The sequence below is a fragment of the Rattus rattus genome, chromosome 13, assembly GCF_011064425.1.
Source record: "Rattus rattus isolate New Zealand chromosome 13, Rrattus_CSIRO_v1, whole genome shotgun sequence".
In the NCBI taxonomy this organism is placed as follows: Eukaryota; Metazoa; Chordata; class Mammalia; order Rodentia; family Muridae; genus Rattus; species Rattus rattus.
Window position 1 is genome coordinate 13,726,346 of NC_046166.1, and position 14,375 is coordinate 13,740,720.

General features: G+C 53.1%; 1 protein-coding gene across 1 annotated transcript; it reads left to right on the forward strand.

Moving 5' to 3' along the window:
- Positions 1–98: 98 nt before the first annotated feature.
- Positions 99–14,375, forward strand: Haus8 (HAUS augmin like complex subunit 8). Its single transcript, XM_032919170.1, has 11 exons — positions 99–334; positions 2,216–2,274; positions 5,943–5,995; positions 8,236–8,305; positions 9,096–9,191; positions 9,530–9,636; positions 9,931–9,996; positions 10,078–10,236; positions 10,934–11,075; positions 12,292–12,475; positions 14,096–14,375. Exons 1-11 carry the CDS (start codon positions 306–308, stop codon positions 14,277–14,279), a joined length of 1,149 nt encoding a protein of 382 aa, XP_032775061.1. The 5' UTR covers positions 99–305; the 3' UTR covers positions 14,280–14,375.

Consider the following 14,375-nt stretch of genomic DNA (forward strand, 5'->3'; position numbering starts at 1 on the left):
CCCACTATGGTTGGAGCTTTCCCCTTGCCCAGAGTTCTACAGCTGAGAGGGGCGGGCACTATGATAGCCACGCCCCTCCCCTGCACTATTTAGTCGGCTCACACTGGCGCCGGAAGCCCACGCATCTGAGGGACATCATGAAGCCACTCCTTTCAGTACTCTTGGCTCTGCTAAACCAACTGTAGCTAGCTTGGAGCCCGCCCCGCGGCCTGCTTTCGGAGAGCACCCAACGTTTTCCATCACTACTCCCTGCCCCTTGGCGGGCGGGACTCTGAGACGTTTGCCTTTGAGTGGAAGGCGGGAAGATGGCGGGTGCCTCAGAGCGGGACGCAGGGTGAGTTGGGATCGCAGAAGGGCGGAATTTAGGGGCTCCTGAGGGTTAGACAAAAACCAGATTCTGGGCTCACAGGCAGCCGAGCTGGAGAACTGGGATCTTATGAGCGACTGCCAGAATCCCTTCCAGACCGGAAGCCCTGGCCCCTTAAGTGTGTGCTAGCAAGCAGGGTTCCAGATGTGGCTCAGAAGTGGAGTTGCGCGTGGACTTTGGTGGACTTTCTCTCTCTTATTTTCCTTTGGAGACAGTGTTTCTCTTTTGTAGCTAGCCGGGAGCTATGGAGGCCAGGCTGTCCTTGAATGCACAGAGATCTGCCTGCCTCTGCCTCCCAAGGGCTGGGTGGGATCAAAGGCATGTGCCACCAACACCCAGCGTTCTTTTTTTTCTTTTTAAGGGAAAACGTGGCCCTACAAGGCAGCACGACTTTAGTCCCAGCACAGACATTTCCGTAGACTAAAGGGTTGTTTCTAGAGTTACTTGCTGCCCTCTCCTTTAGCCCTGGCTCACTGTGAGCGCTTCACACCCATGTGTCTTTGTTTCATAAGTCTGGAGGATGAGGGTCACAGGCTGATGGAACTGTGTCCAGCAAAGGACACTCAGCGAAGGTCAAGTGGGTTTAACAGCTCCGCAGGTAAAGGCCCTTGCCACCAAGCCTCATAACCTCAGTTTGATCCATGGGTTTCATACGGTGAAAGAAGAGAGCTGACTACATGTTTTGTCCTCTACCTTCCATGTGCATGTCATGGCACACGAGCACCGCAAACTACATAAGATGTAAAATGCTGAAATGCTAAGAGAAGGGGCCTAAGGTAGGAGCCGCCTACACCCGAGACTTCCAGCCCTGAAAGGCAGGGTGGAGAGTGGGGACTCACAGGACAGGACAGGGCCGTGTTACTGAAGCCTGGTAGTGAGTGGTGGGCAGGCTCTGAGGTAACCTGAGGGACAACAGGTGCACCTGAATTTTGTAGAATTACAGGGGCCCATGTTCTCCTATATGCCCATGATCCCCCCACACTCCCTCCTAACACCAGAAGCCTCCAGCTCCCAGCCCTGCTCTTGCCCTGTAGGTGCGAGAAGAGGTTAGAATTCCCTGGAGCTAGAGTTCAGCTCTTCTGCAAGAGCAGCGAACACCCTTAACCTGTGAGCTGCCTGGCCCAGCCAGGGCTGTGAAATGAGATTTATTTGCTTGCTGAACAAGCCCAACAACAGTTTAGGTCCCCGGAAGCCACATAAAACTGGATGCAGTAGTGTCTGTAATCCAGCACTTCCCACAGGGATTTGGGAGGCTAAAGCAGGTTTCATGGTCTACCAGTTGTGTCAGCCTTGGTAGTAGAATGGCAAGTTGAATAGTTGCGGGTCATAGTGACCAGGCAGTCTAGAAAGCTGATCCTTTGCAGAGAGAAGGCTGTGTCATAGTCCCCCACCCCACCCTGCCAGCTCATCCCTATGACTGGAGCTAAAAGAGCAGATCCAGAATGTTCCAGGTCTCTTTCCTCTTGCTTTCCTTCCATCATCTACCTAGCCCCTGTACTACTTATGGCCTTGTCAAATCCTCTGCCCCATCCCTAAGCCCTCACACCTGTCTGGCCGTTAGCATACCTGTCAGATAAGACAGGGATCTTGCCTTGAGGGGAAGCTCTGGTCTCTCTGTCTTAAGAAGCTCTGAGTCACATAGAGACATCTGAGGATTGAGGGAAGCCCATAGTCTGCCTTCTGACTTCCAGGAAGGTGTGAGAAAGGTGGTACTCTTCCTGTGGAGCCTCTAGTGGGAGCAGCCCTCACTTGGGTCGAGCTCCCACTGTCAGGAGGAGGCAGGCGGCTCTGGTCTTTGCACAGCTCTCCAGCTGTATGAACAGTATATCTCTCTGCTCTCTCTTGCAGGAAGCCTGCAGCCTCTGGTGCAGGTGCTGTTCCCAAGACAAAGGGAAGGAAAGTACAAGGTGAGGGCTGCCAGGGTCCTTTAAAAAAGTGTCTGTCTGCTTTGTCTTTTGTTAATATTTCTGTTTAACTTGTTATTCCATGTGCATTGATCTCATTGTAGGGGTGTGCATGCCAAAGCATGAGTGTTGAAGGTAGAGGAAAAGCCATGGGAATCACTTTATCCTACCATGCGGGGTCCCAGGCTCTGAACTGGGTCATTGAGCTTGGCTACAAAGAGCCTACATGCTGAATTTCTTGCTGGCTCTGATTTCGGGGAGAGAGTCTCATAGAGCCCAGGTTGGCCAGTAAACTCCTATCCTCCTGCCCCAAAATATTGCCATCTAGTTCATGAAAGGGTTGAGTTATTAACAGGGGAACTGTGATGGGCAGAGATGCATGACTGAGGCTATCTGCTCAGTGGCATGCCTTTGGGGACTGTAGTTTTCATCACTGAGGTGTCATTTGACTGCAGTGGTTCTCTAGAGAGTTACTCTTTTTTGCCATGGTATCAGGCTCTCAGGACAGGTCTTGCAGGTGGAGGTCTGGAGGCCAGGCCTGCATTCTTCTTCAGAAGCTGCATTCCCAACTCTGGACAGTGCTGGTGGCACAGGGCTACATATCCATTTCTACCCTGAAATCTGCTGAGCCACCCGGTGTGGGTGCTAGGAAGCAAATTCAGGTTTCCTGAAAGAACATGGAGTGGTTTTCAAACCCTTACTCATGTTGTCCTTAATTATACTCTGGGCAAGGTGGGGTGCACGCATGGCATACATATGGGTGTTAAGCACAACTTGGGGCAGTTTTTTCTCTTCTTGTATCATAGAGGGCCTTAGGATCAAACTTAAACTCTCAGGGTTGACAGTGATGCCTGGACCTGGTGGGTTTACCATATGGGATGAGGGGTTAGTCCTAGGGATGGAGCCCAGGCCCTCACACGTGCTAGGCAGGTGCCTAATCACTGAGCCACATCCCCAGCAGATGTTGGTTTGCTTGTTTATGAAGATGGCAATGATGGACCATGGGCCCTCACCGTGCAACGTAGCTTCCTATCACACAGTGGCCCAGCCCCGGTAGTCTTGTTTGTAACCTCTGCTACGTTTGCATGCTGCCTGGTTTTATTAATATAGCCATGTCCTCAGGGTGACACAGTCTTCATGGAGACTCCCACTGTTAGATGACTGCAGACAGGGACCAAAGGTGAATAGGAAACCAGTGCAGAGATGTCACAGTGTTTGTGTGAACTCTTGGATTGTTAGTCCAAGATGACAGAATGCTGAGAACATTGGTGTCCCCACTGCTGGAAGTAACCAGGACCACAGATCCCTGTCTTTCATCAAACCTGACGTTTCCTAGCTGGCATGGTGGCACACACCTGTCATCCCAGCACTTGGGAGGCTCAGTCAGGAGAGTCTCCTGAGACCAGGAGTGTGAGGCCAGCCTGGGCAACCCATCAGGCGTTACCTGAGGTCTAGCTCCAGCCACAGTCCTAGCATGCAGACTTCCCCAGCCCTGCAGGGAAAGCAACATGGCGCACCAGAAAGCCAGTGAGGCCCAGGTTGCTCTGATGGGGCAGCTGCTCGTTAGCAATAAGGGATAGGGCTTAGTGTGCCCAGAGGCTCTGAGACCTCGGGTTTCAAGGACCCAGCAGCAGGCCAGCCTGTCTCAGCCTGGACTCACTAATGAAGGAGGAAGGAGCCCCAAGTCCTGGGCACAAAGCTGCTGGGAGTCCCATGGCCTGGGCTGCTGGTGGCTGCTGGGGTCAGGAGCAGTGTCTTGGTGGGTCCTGCTGTGTGAGAGCAGCAGAGCTTCTGGAGGACACAGGGAGCCAAGGAGAGCGGGAAACCAGTGTACAGATCTTAGAGTGTTTGTGTGAGGCGGAGCTAGGAAGTGGGTCGCAGGGGCAGGGGAGCAGCAGGCCGTGTCTGTAGAGCTGAGTCAACCCAAGGACAGAGTTGCCAGAGCCCAGCAGCATGGGGTAGGAGAGTATGTCAGGGAGGGGTTCCTGTCCTTCTGAGAGTCTCCATCAGAGACTGAAGGGCGGGGCCTAGGAAGCACAGGGAATTAGGGATGCGGGACTGGAGAGTTGTGGGAAAAGAATGCACCTAGGAGTGAAGCAGGGCCCACGTTGTGGGATGGCTGAGGCCGGGCAGAGTTGGGTCTTGCTGGTCCTACACTGGGCCAGGCCGGAGGGCCCAAGCTTAGCAGCCACCAAAAGAAGCCAAAGTGTCTGAGGAGGCCTGCATCTGATTAAGTCTCATGAGGGTCCCACCCATGGTAAGGCAGGAATTGGTGAAAGAGAAAGACTGTGGGTATAACTGTCCTCACCTCTGAAGGGATGAGGCTCATGGCTCCCACAGGACTAACCATGCAGGAACACGAGCCCTGTGCACTGGCCTCCCTGTCACTGGGCTGCTGAAGGCTCTTCCTGCCTTCAGTTTGTTGCTGTATTAACCTGGTAGCTTTATTTCCTGAGAAGCTTGGGTGGCTGAGGTGCAGAGGAACAAAGTCCAGCTGAGAAGAGGGATCAGAGTGCCCTGCGGTTGGCAGACAGGCTCTGAGATCTGGCCTGAGCACTTAGGCCAGTGTGCCTGTTTGTCTTAGCTGCAGGCTCAAGAGGGTTAAACTGAATCAGGGTCAGAATCCCACATGTGGCCTACATTTTCCAAGCTTTTTCCTGGTTGCAAGCTCTGGGCAAACTCACTTGGCCCTCTACACCCTTCCCTGAGCTCTAGATGACTCGGATGGATTTGGAGAGATCCCCAAATCCATGCCAACACAGCAGTGACATCATGGCAGTGTCGTCTAGGGTTCCAGGAATGGATCTTTTTTTTTTTTCCTCTGCTGGCATAAAGAATAAGAAAGTGGGCAAAACAAGGCCAAGCCTTCCTAGAGTTGAAGCTCAGAACACACAAGACTCCCCAGGGAGGGGCCCATCCAAGATTCGGTTTGTTCCACGGTGAGTGAGAGGTGCCTATGCACACACATGTAGCTGCTCTGGGACTAGAGAGGTCATCGGATCCCCAGAGCTGATGTCACTGATGGTGGTGAGCCTTAGAGAGGCCTTTGGATTCCTAGATCTGACGCTGCAGATGTTTGTGAGCCTCCATGTTGGCGCTGGGAACTAAACTCTGGTTCTCTGCAGGAGCAACAAGCGCTCAACCAATCAGCCATTTCTCCTGCACCTTTTAAAGAATTACGCTTATTTGCTTGAAGGGGGTGGTGATGCCATGATGCACAAGACTGAGGTCAGAAGATAGGGCTTGGGAGTAATTTCTCTTTCCATCTTGGTCCTACACATGGAACTGAGATCATCAGGCTTGGTGACAAGCCCTCTCTACCCAGTGAGCCATCCTACTGGCCCCTGACTTTTACTTTCTAGAGTGTTTCTGTATTTCATCCTACTTGATGCCTTGATGCTTACTTGTAGTCCAGGAACTCACATACCAGAGGCGTTCTATAAATGTCTTATAAACACTAAGTATCCTCTCAAGGTTACTATGTGTACTAGCTGCCCTGTGCATACCTGGATGGCTGAAGGACCCAGTCTGCAGGGAGCAGAAGGCTGGGTGCTTTTTCTGTCATCGAGCATGAAGGGCCTGTCCTGCTTTTCACTGTAGGGTCCTGGTCCCACTCTGGGTCTTCCTGGTGCAGTAGTCATGTTCTATGACAAACACTGTGTCTCCTGCAGGAGGAAGAGTGGTCGAGTCCCGGTACCTGCAATATGACAAGAAAACAAAGAAGGTAATGAAGTCCTTTGATCCCACAGCCACTGTGAGTGGGTGAGACGGAGGGCACATGGGCAGCCACAGTCCAATCCTGGAGGACGCCTTTGGGCCCTTTGCCAGGTGCCTCTGCGACATCCAGGCCTGGACACAGTGAGGACGATGAGTCTGGTTAGTGCAGCATTGGCATATGTCAGTCTCCATGGTCTACGGCCCTGCACCTCCTCACTGGTCCTCTTGCTTTTGAGACCTCTATTTTGCCAAGCCTTTTCTTCAGGACCATCGCCTGGATCGCCCAGGTGGCTCCTAAGGGACAGACACTGACAGCAGGCATTTGGTATGGATCACAGGCAAAATTGCCATGGGACATTTTGCCATCCTACCCAGAATGCTGTGACAGGTCCCACTTAGGTGGTGTTCTCTTCTGGAATGTCCTGTGTGGTACTTTGAACTGTGGATAAGAAGGCTAGCAGTTCTTCCTGCTGTCCACACGGTCCTCCAGCACCCTGAAAGCTGCAGTGCTCACCTAGAAGGAAGCACATTCAGGTCAGGGAGTGCCCTGAGGAGCTCAAATCAGCTTCCTGGTCGTCTCTGCAGTGACGCCTCACCCCTTCAGTGCAGTGGGCCTATGACTTTCAGGTTCCAGATTATCTGTTAAGCTCAGTTTGTAATCAGAATGTTTTATGTTCAGCCTCTGCCTGGACTGTACTCCGAGAAGAGTGGTGGGGGTTCAAGGGTTCCTGGGGCAGCATCTGGAGACCAAGCCTAAGTGAAGGGGTTTTTACATCACCTACAGGCATATTCCCAAAGATAGTTATCCCTGGTTCATTTAAGCTGCTGCTGAAGATGCCTTGAAGGCATGGCCACAGCGCCCCCATGTGTTCACATGTGATGTTTCCATTCAAGAGCCCTGATGCCAGCCTTCTCCTATCCCTAGCAGGTGGCCCCTGCATCAGGCTGGAGTTTTGAGTATCTGTGTTGTCATGGTAACACCTGCTGTTTTCTCCTGGGGCAGAATGGATCTCAGAAGGTCTGAGCCAGTGTGGCATTCTCTCACTGGTTGAGGATTCTTGGAGGGCCTCATCTCCAATTCCTGAGTGAAGGTGTAGGGTAGGAGAACTCCTGGATGTGAAATTCAGTGTTTTCAGATTCCAGGCTTGGGATGAGAAGTACTCGGTGTGTGCATGTGTACATGTGTCTGTGTGCATGTGTACATGTGTCTGTGTGCATGCACATGCAGGCCAGGAATGGACACCAGGACCTTCCTCAGTCACTGTCCACCTTGTCTGCAAACAAACTCTCACACAGAAGCTGTGGCTCACAGATGAGGCTGGACAGGCTTAGAGTCCCACAGAGCCTTCTGCTGCCAACCTTTGAACGGGTGACAGTGTGTGTGTGTGTGTGTGTGTGTGTGTGTGTGTGTGTGTGTGGTGGGTGACAGTGTGTGTGTGTGTGTGTGTGTGTGTGAGAGAGAGAGAGAGAGAGAGAGAGAGAGAGAGAGAGAGAGAGAGAGAATCTCAATATGCAGCAGGAGTCCCAGCGTGAGCATTGCCAGGGCAGACACATGCTTGGCTGTCAGGCAGGCAAGAAGCAGACCTCATGTTAATGCTCTTGGTTAATGGTTAGCGCTCATGGTTGATGCTCTTCCTGCCTTTGAAGGCCTGGCTGGCACCTGCCTGGAGACTGCTGGCTCTGATGCTGGCCTAGACAGCCAGGGCCATGGCTGATGGATGCCCAGAGTGACCCTCATTCTTGGCAAACTTCTCTACTCCAGTCTGACTATGCTTGGGTGTTTAATGCAAGGACTGGGTTTTAGTTTTCCTGTTCCATCCTGCTGCCTCCTTGTCTTCCTCAGAGGGTCACCTGCCCCAGTGATGAAGGAGAAGGGTGAGAACCACAGCACCACCCTACCGTGCTCCTGCTTGCTGATCTGTGGTATCTGTCGACATAGAACCGTTCCTGTGGTGGTCCTGTTGCTGTTTGTGAGCTTTGAGGACTAAGCCAGTGTAGGAAAGTGTAGTCATCCTGGGAACACCACAGGAAGTTGGTCTTCAGGCCCACAAAGATGGCCCTGAAGAGACCCAGGTTTTGAAGGAGGTCCAGCAGATGTGCTGTTCGTTTCCTGTGTCTGAGGCATGTGACTGTCCCCTGCTTAACAAAATGTATGCACAAGACACTTAAGTGTCCCGCTGACCTCTGACAAAGAACCACGGGAAGATGGCTTGACCTCTTCACTCTCTGTTTCTGTCCTCATAACAGGTTTCTGCAGCAGCCAAAGGAGAGAAGCCCCCCGAGGGAAGGAAGGCCAGCACAGTGCCTAGGAGCAGAGGTGGGGCCTGGCTGTGGAGGGGGACAAGTGGCTGGGCCTAGGGACTCTAGGATCAGGAAAGAGGCTGCCTGTCATCCCATCCCCCACAGCAATGAGTACAACCACACACAATCAGGCTCATAGGCCGGCGTGATCCAGACAGTCGCTCACTTCCCAATGATTATAGATTGTGTCAGGGGAGCACCATGGGCTCTCCGTAAGAAAGGTTCAAGTGTTTATTAAGGGATCATGGGGCAGAGTGTGTGAGGGCACAGCCATATGTCCACAGAACTACTTGTAGATCCAGAGAGCAGGGAGGGAATGACCAGGAGCTCCTACCTGCTGCTGCCTTATGGTTTCTGCAGAAATTACAGCCCAGTGTCAATTAGGAAGTGGAGGCAATGTCAGTTCAGGGCCTTTGGCCACATGAGGAGATTGAGGCCAGCCATGTGCTGTGGCACCAGGAACAACGACCAGCAGTGAGAAAATGAAATATAAAAATTGGCTGCTCAGCTTTGATACTGCTGACTGCTGACCTGGCCAGGTGCATCCTGTTCACCAAAGTCTCACCCAACAGCTGTGGCTTCACCCACCAAAAGTCACAAGCAAGTGGCCCAGCTCCAAAACCAAATGTGTGCATACATTGCCATGGCTCAGGTACTGTTCCAACTCAGCTGCACAGCTCTCAGGATCCATGAGCATCCAGCATACACACACCCGACAGAGACGGTCCTGGGGCCTCAAGCAGCACTGAGGGGTGTGGGCCTCTGCCTCTCCCCAGTGGCACTGACTCTGGCCTTCTTTCGGACAGAAGAGAGCAAAGTGATGGGGACAGGCAACCTGCAGTCTACCATGCTGGAAGGGCATGGCTTGAATCCACCAGACCTAGACCTTTCTGCTATTGATGGTAAGTGGTTTCTTTATTTTCGGGCGAAGCTTGCTAGGATGGTCCCCAACCTTGGATAGCCCTATTGCTAAGTTGACTCACTCTGTGAGGGCAGCATGTACCTTTCATGCGCACCAAGCCTGGGATCGTGAGTCCCCGTATGGTCCCAGTCCCCGTGTGGTCCCAGCTCAGCTTGTTCTGCAGGACTGGTCTCCTGTCAGGTGGGGTGGCAGCTGCAGTACAGGTCCCAGGCAGTGCTGGGGCAGGAGGATTGAGTCTTAGGCCAGCCTGGGCTACCTCTTCAGAAACCAAGTGGAAAACACTCTTTTTAAAATAAAATGACATGGACTTTCTTTCAGACAAAAGCATGTCCAGGAAGGCTCCCCAGCTAGAAAGGACAGTGGCAGGAACTGATAAGTCCCTTTTGAGACCTGACCAAAAAAGGACACTTCGAAAGAAAAAACGGGTGAGCATGGGGACAGAAAACAGGTCTCACTCCCTGCAGACAGGGCTCCAGGGGCAGAGTGAATTGGCCCTCTGGCTGGAGACCAGGGTTATAATACCCATGAGTCCTTGCTCGGGTCAGTGTGTCCACACAGTGAGCAGGGACACCCGTAATTCTATCCCAGGCAAGATGAGAGCGTGGCTCCATCTCAGCCGAGCAGACTTGTTCTGTCTGAACCTACAAAGTACACAGAAGAGGGGGTTCTGCCATGGGTACAGCCAGTCCTCTGGGAACTGAAGAGCTGGACCCCTGCAGGATCTGCAGGAGACCATGGACATGATGGAGTCGCAGACGCTGCTGATGACCCTGCTGTCTGTGAAGGTGAGCATAGTTCAGCCTCATGTGTCCCTGTGTGTCTTCTGTCATCGTCCCACCCCACCTGAGTCAGTCTGGTGCCCACAGATGGAGAACAACCTGGCTCTGCTGGAGGAGAAGGCGGAGAAGGACTTGGCAGCCATGTGCCATGAGAAGGAGAGGCTGCAGAGGCAGGCACTGGAGCTGAGGCGTCAGCTGCTTCTCAGACAGAAACATCAGGAGCTGGCCGCTGCCCTGGATGCCCAGGTGGGTCTGAGCGTGCTCCTGGAGCACCCGGGGCACACAAGGGAGGGACAGTCAGGGTCACCATTTGCACTCTCACAGCTCTGCTCAGGCTCCTGGTGCCGGCATGGTGCTGTATTAGGACGTTTGAGAGGAAAGGGTCTGTCTGGCTTACACTTCCATATCACTGTTCATCACGGAAGGTGGTCGTGAACTCACACAGGGCAGGAACCTGGAGGCAGGAGCTCTGATGGAGAGGCCATGAAGGAGTCCTGCTTACTGGCTTGTGCCCCATGGTTTGCTCGGCCTGCTTTCTTACAGAAGCCAGGACCACCAGCCCAGGGATGGCTCCACCCACAGTGGGCTGGGCCCTCCCCCATCAGTAATTGGATCCTGTGGCGGCGTTTCCTCAGCTGAGGCTCCTTCCTCTCTGATGTCAACCGGACACACAAAACCAGCTAGGACACACCGTGTGTGGACACCTGTCCGCCACGTTTTCTACCAATCGGCTGCCATCCCACCCTGGTGCTTAACGCAGTGACTGTGTCCCACCCAGGGCAGGTCAGAGTGGATCCGGATGCCTGGACAGGCTGGTCCGTGAGGCTGGAGGCAGGCAGTGCCCGAGCAGGGCTTAGCATGTGCAGGACTAGTCCATCTCACAGATGTTCCTGTCTGTGTGGGTGAGCACAGCATGTTTTACCGTGTCCCCTCCCACCTGCAGATTGAGGTGCTGAGCCCTCTTCCGCCTGTGTTAGAGCGCTTCAAAGAGGAGTACAAGACACTGGGCAGAGCCCTGGACACCACGAGGCACGAGCTGTCCATGCAGGCTGTCCACATGGAAGGAAGTGGGCAGGAGCTCCTAGGTAGGCATCTCCATGGCAGGAAGGAGTCCCAAGACCCACATGTGACATCCTAGGTGCCTCAGCTCTGGCTTGGTTCCAGAACCTGTGTCCTCACCAGTGCGGGTAGGAAAATGGGTAACTGAGTAAGAGATTCCGTCCCCAGGCTGCTGTGAGGACAGCTGGATGGTACTGGGGAAAGGGGTTCCTGACCTGATCCTGGGCCCTACCAGTGGGGTAGGGGTGTTGGTGAGGAAGTCACTGTAGACCAGTGCTGATGCACTTCGGTGAGTCTCTGGAGCAGCCCATTCACGGGGATGGCTGAGCTGTACAGGGTTTGCCTACTGCTCTCTTCCCTCATGCCCAGTGGTTGCTTTCAGGACCCCAAAGCATAACTAACGCTGTGGACGCTCAAGTTTCTTCTAAAAGCAGCAGAGTGGGACTGGGCACAGTTGTATGACTGACACCGCAGCTCTTGGGGACTAAGGCAGGAGGGGATCACTAGAGCTCGGTAGTTAGAGTCCAGCCTGGGCTACGCAACAAACCATAAAAGCTACAATGGCCTGCAGCTATCCTTTCAACACTTGCAGCCTGTGAGATCCAGGTTATCCTGAGCTACAAACTGAGAGCTTGGGTCCAAAAAAGGGCACAGAGTTTACCTGGAACCTCAGACATCCTCCATAAACTAAACCCCCCCTAGCTGTCTTGCTGCACTTGTCACGGGCCTCTGCACTGCCTGCCAAGGTGAGGACAGAAGGGCAGGCTGTGTGTACTGCACACCTGCAGGGCATGGGGATTTTCACCCCCTTGGCCTGTGCTTGGTTGCATGTGTGGGGCTGGCCTGGGCTTGGGGCACTTGTCAGAGCCATCAACTTTTCCCACAGCAGGTGCAGGTGCCAGGAGTTTGGCACTTTGTAATGGGGGCCAGGAAGGACAGGGTCCAGTAGAAGAACAGAGTATGAGAGAGAGCAGGAGAGCAGCTAGCAACCTGGAGCCTCAGCTCCCTTGGCCCACAGGGAGCCCTGCTGGGCAGCTGTGTGTAAGGCGTTACCTGTGCACCCCATGCCTGGGCATTCACTTTCCAACTCGTGTCCTTCACTGACACTTGCTGGAGACAGTGAGAGCTCTGAGAAGAGCCAACTCTACCACCAACACCAACCTCAACGCCAGCCTCTGCCCAGCAGAAATCAATGTCGCTTTGGTGAGCAGAGACCTACTAAAGTGACCTGTGTCTCCACAGATGATCTGGAGCCAGCCCTGAGGACCACCCTGCAGCTCTTGGGTGATCTGAGCATCTGCTCCCCGGACGACAGTGCACAGGTGCAGGGCGACAGCACACAGGAGCCTGGAGCCAGTGCACAGCTGAATCATTTGCTGAAGGAACTGAAGGGCTTGGTCGCTGAGAAAGACCTGGAGCTCTGCAGGTGTGCGGCTGACCTCCCTCTCTAACCCCGCCTACTCCTCCCTCTGTTGTGCTCCTCCATCCTCTCCTTTCTTTTCTGCTGGGCACTAGGGATGGAACCCTACCCAGTTGGTAGCTCAGATGAAGGCTGGTTCTGTCTGGCTTTGAACTTTTAGCAATCCTTCTGCTTCAGTTTGCTGAGTTCTGTAACACCAGGCGTATACCATCACAGCCAGCTATTGTGGGTTGGAATTTTGTCTGTGTGCCTTCGTGTGTGTGTGTGTGTGTGTGTGTGTGTGTGTGTGTGTGTGTGTGTGTGTGTGGGGGGCGTAGAGGGAGAGGGAGAGAGAGAGAGAGTGTGTGAGAGTGTGTGTCAGTTTTCTGTTTGGGCATTTGGGCACATACATGATGCCAGGGCATGAGTGTAGAGGGCAGAGGACAGCTTTAAGAGTCTTTCCTCTTTCCACTATTTGTATCCCAGGGGTCCAGATGAGGTCAGAGGCAGGATTGGCAGTAAACAACTTCACCCACTGAGCCATTTTGTCCAACCCAAGAGAATCTTGCTCTGTCTGCTCTCACAATGCTAAATGCATTCAAGTAGATGGATCCTAAAGGACTCTGCAGGGACTGTGAAGTATGCCACACCCACCACTGTCCTACGCTGTCCTACAGGGTAGATCAGCCACCACTCACATGGACAGGGGAGGCAGGGTCTTTGTCTTGCTCCCACTGTCTAGCAAGCACACAGGTTACCCGTCTGTGTCCTGAGTGGTAGAGCAGATGCACCCAAAATCCACATTGTGGCTCATGCCCTCAGTCACCTAGAGCCTGTTGAAGTCTCTGTAGATACCTGGCCATTGGATAAAGCAGTAGACAGAAGGCATGGCCATGTAGTGATGGGCTGAGGCTCACCTCTTGGGTCCGCTCCAACAAGGTCTCCTCATGTAAACTTTGCCCACTGTTGAGGGTGTGGAAGGCTTGCCACTGAGGTCCCAGATACCCAGGAGTCCGGGGCAGAATGAAGGCATGCATTCAAGGCTGGCTGCCCCCTGCATTATGGAGAGACTTTATACAGAACTCTTGCTTGCTAGGCCTGACAGCAAAGGCCTGCCACCTCAGCTACATGAAGGGCTGAGGCAGGAGGATCATCAGTTCAAGCTCAGCTTGAGGAAATTGAGATTCCTCAAGAAGTAAAAAGAGGGAGGGATGGAAATGGAGAAACTCGGCATGTTACTTACGCAGCGTGTACAATATCCTGGATCTGTCCCAGCAACACGGACACACACATGCCCACCAAGTTTGCAGTCAATTCAAAAAAATCTACCCTGCCTTACAACTCTTGCTCACTTCCAAAGACACTTAGGGTTGAAAATAAATCCTGAAATCGGGTTGAGAATAAATTCTGAGTTCAGTCTCCAGGACTGACATGGAAGGAGAGAACAGTCTCCTGTCAGTTGTCCTTTGACATCCACAGGAAGCTGTGTGTTTTATGCAACATACATGCACACACGTGCATACACACGCACACGTACGCGTACGTGCACGCACACACACATACACAGGTTTTTTAATTGTTTTTCTAAGGTCTCCATTAGAGTTTTGGCTGCAGGCAAAATTGTCTCTTCTCTTTCTCTGTCCACAGACTTGTCAGCCAGGTGGTGGAACTTTCCTCCCAGGCCAGTAAAGAGGCAGCTTTGACGAACCAGGAAGTCTGGGAAGAGGCACAGGGTACCCTCACCAGCAGCCAGGGATACTTCAGTCCAGATGTCCGCAGGGACCACAGTCCCACCCAGGACAGGACAAATTCCAGCAGTCTTGACCCTTGATTGCTTCAGGGCTGCCTGCCCTGCCACCAGTGAATCCCAAGTCCCCACTCTGTCCTTGCTGTATGTAAATAAATGTAAATAAAAACATGTAATAAA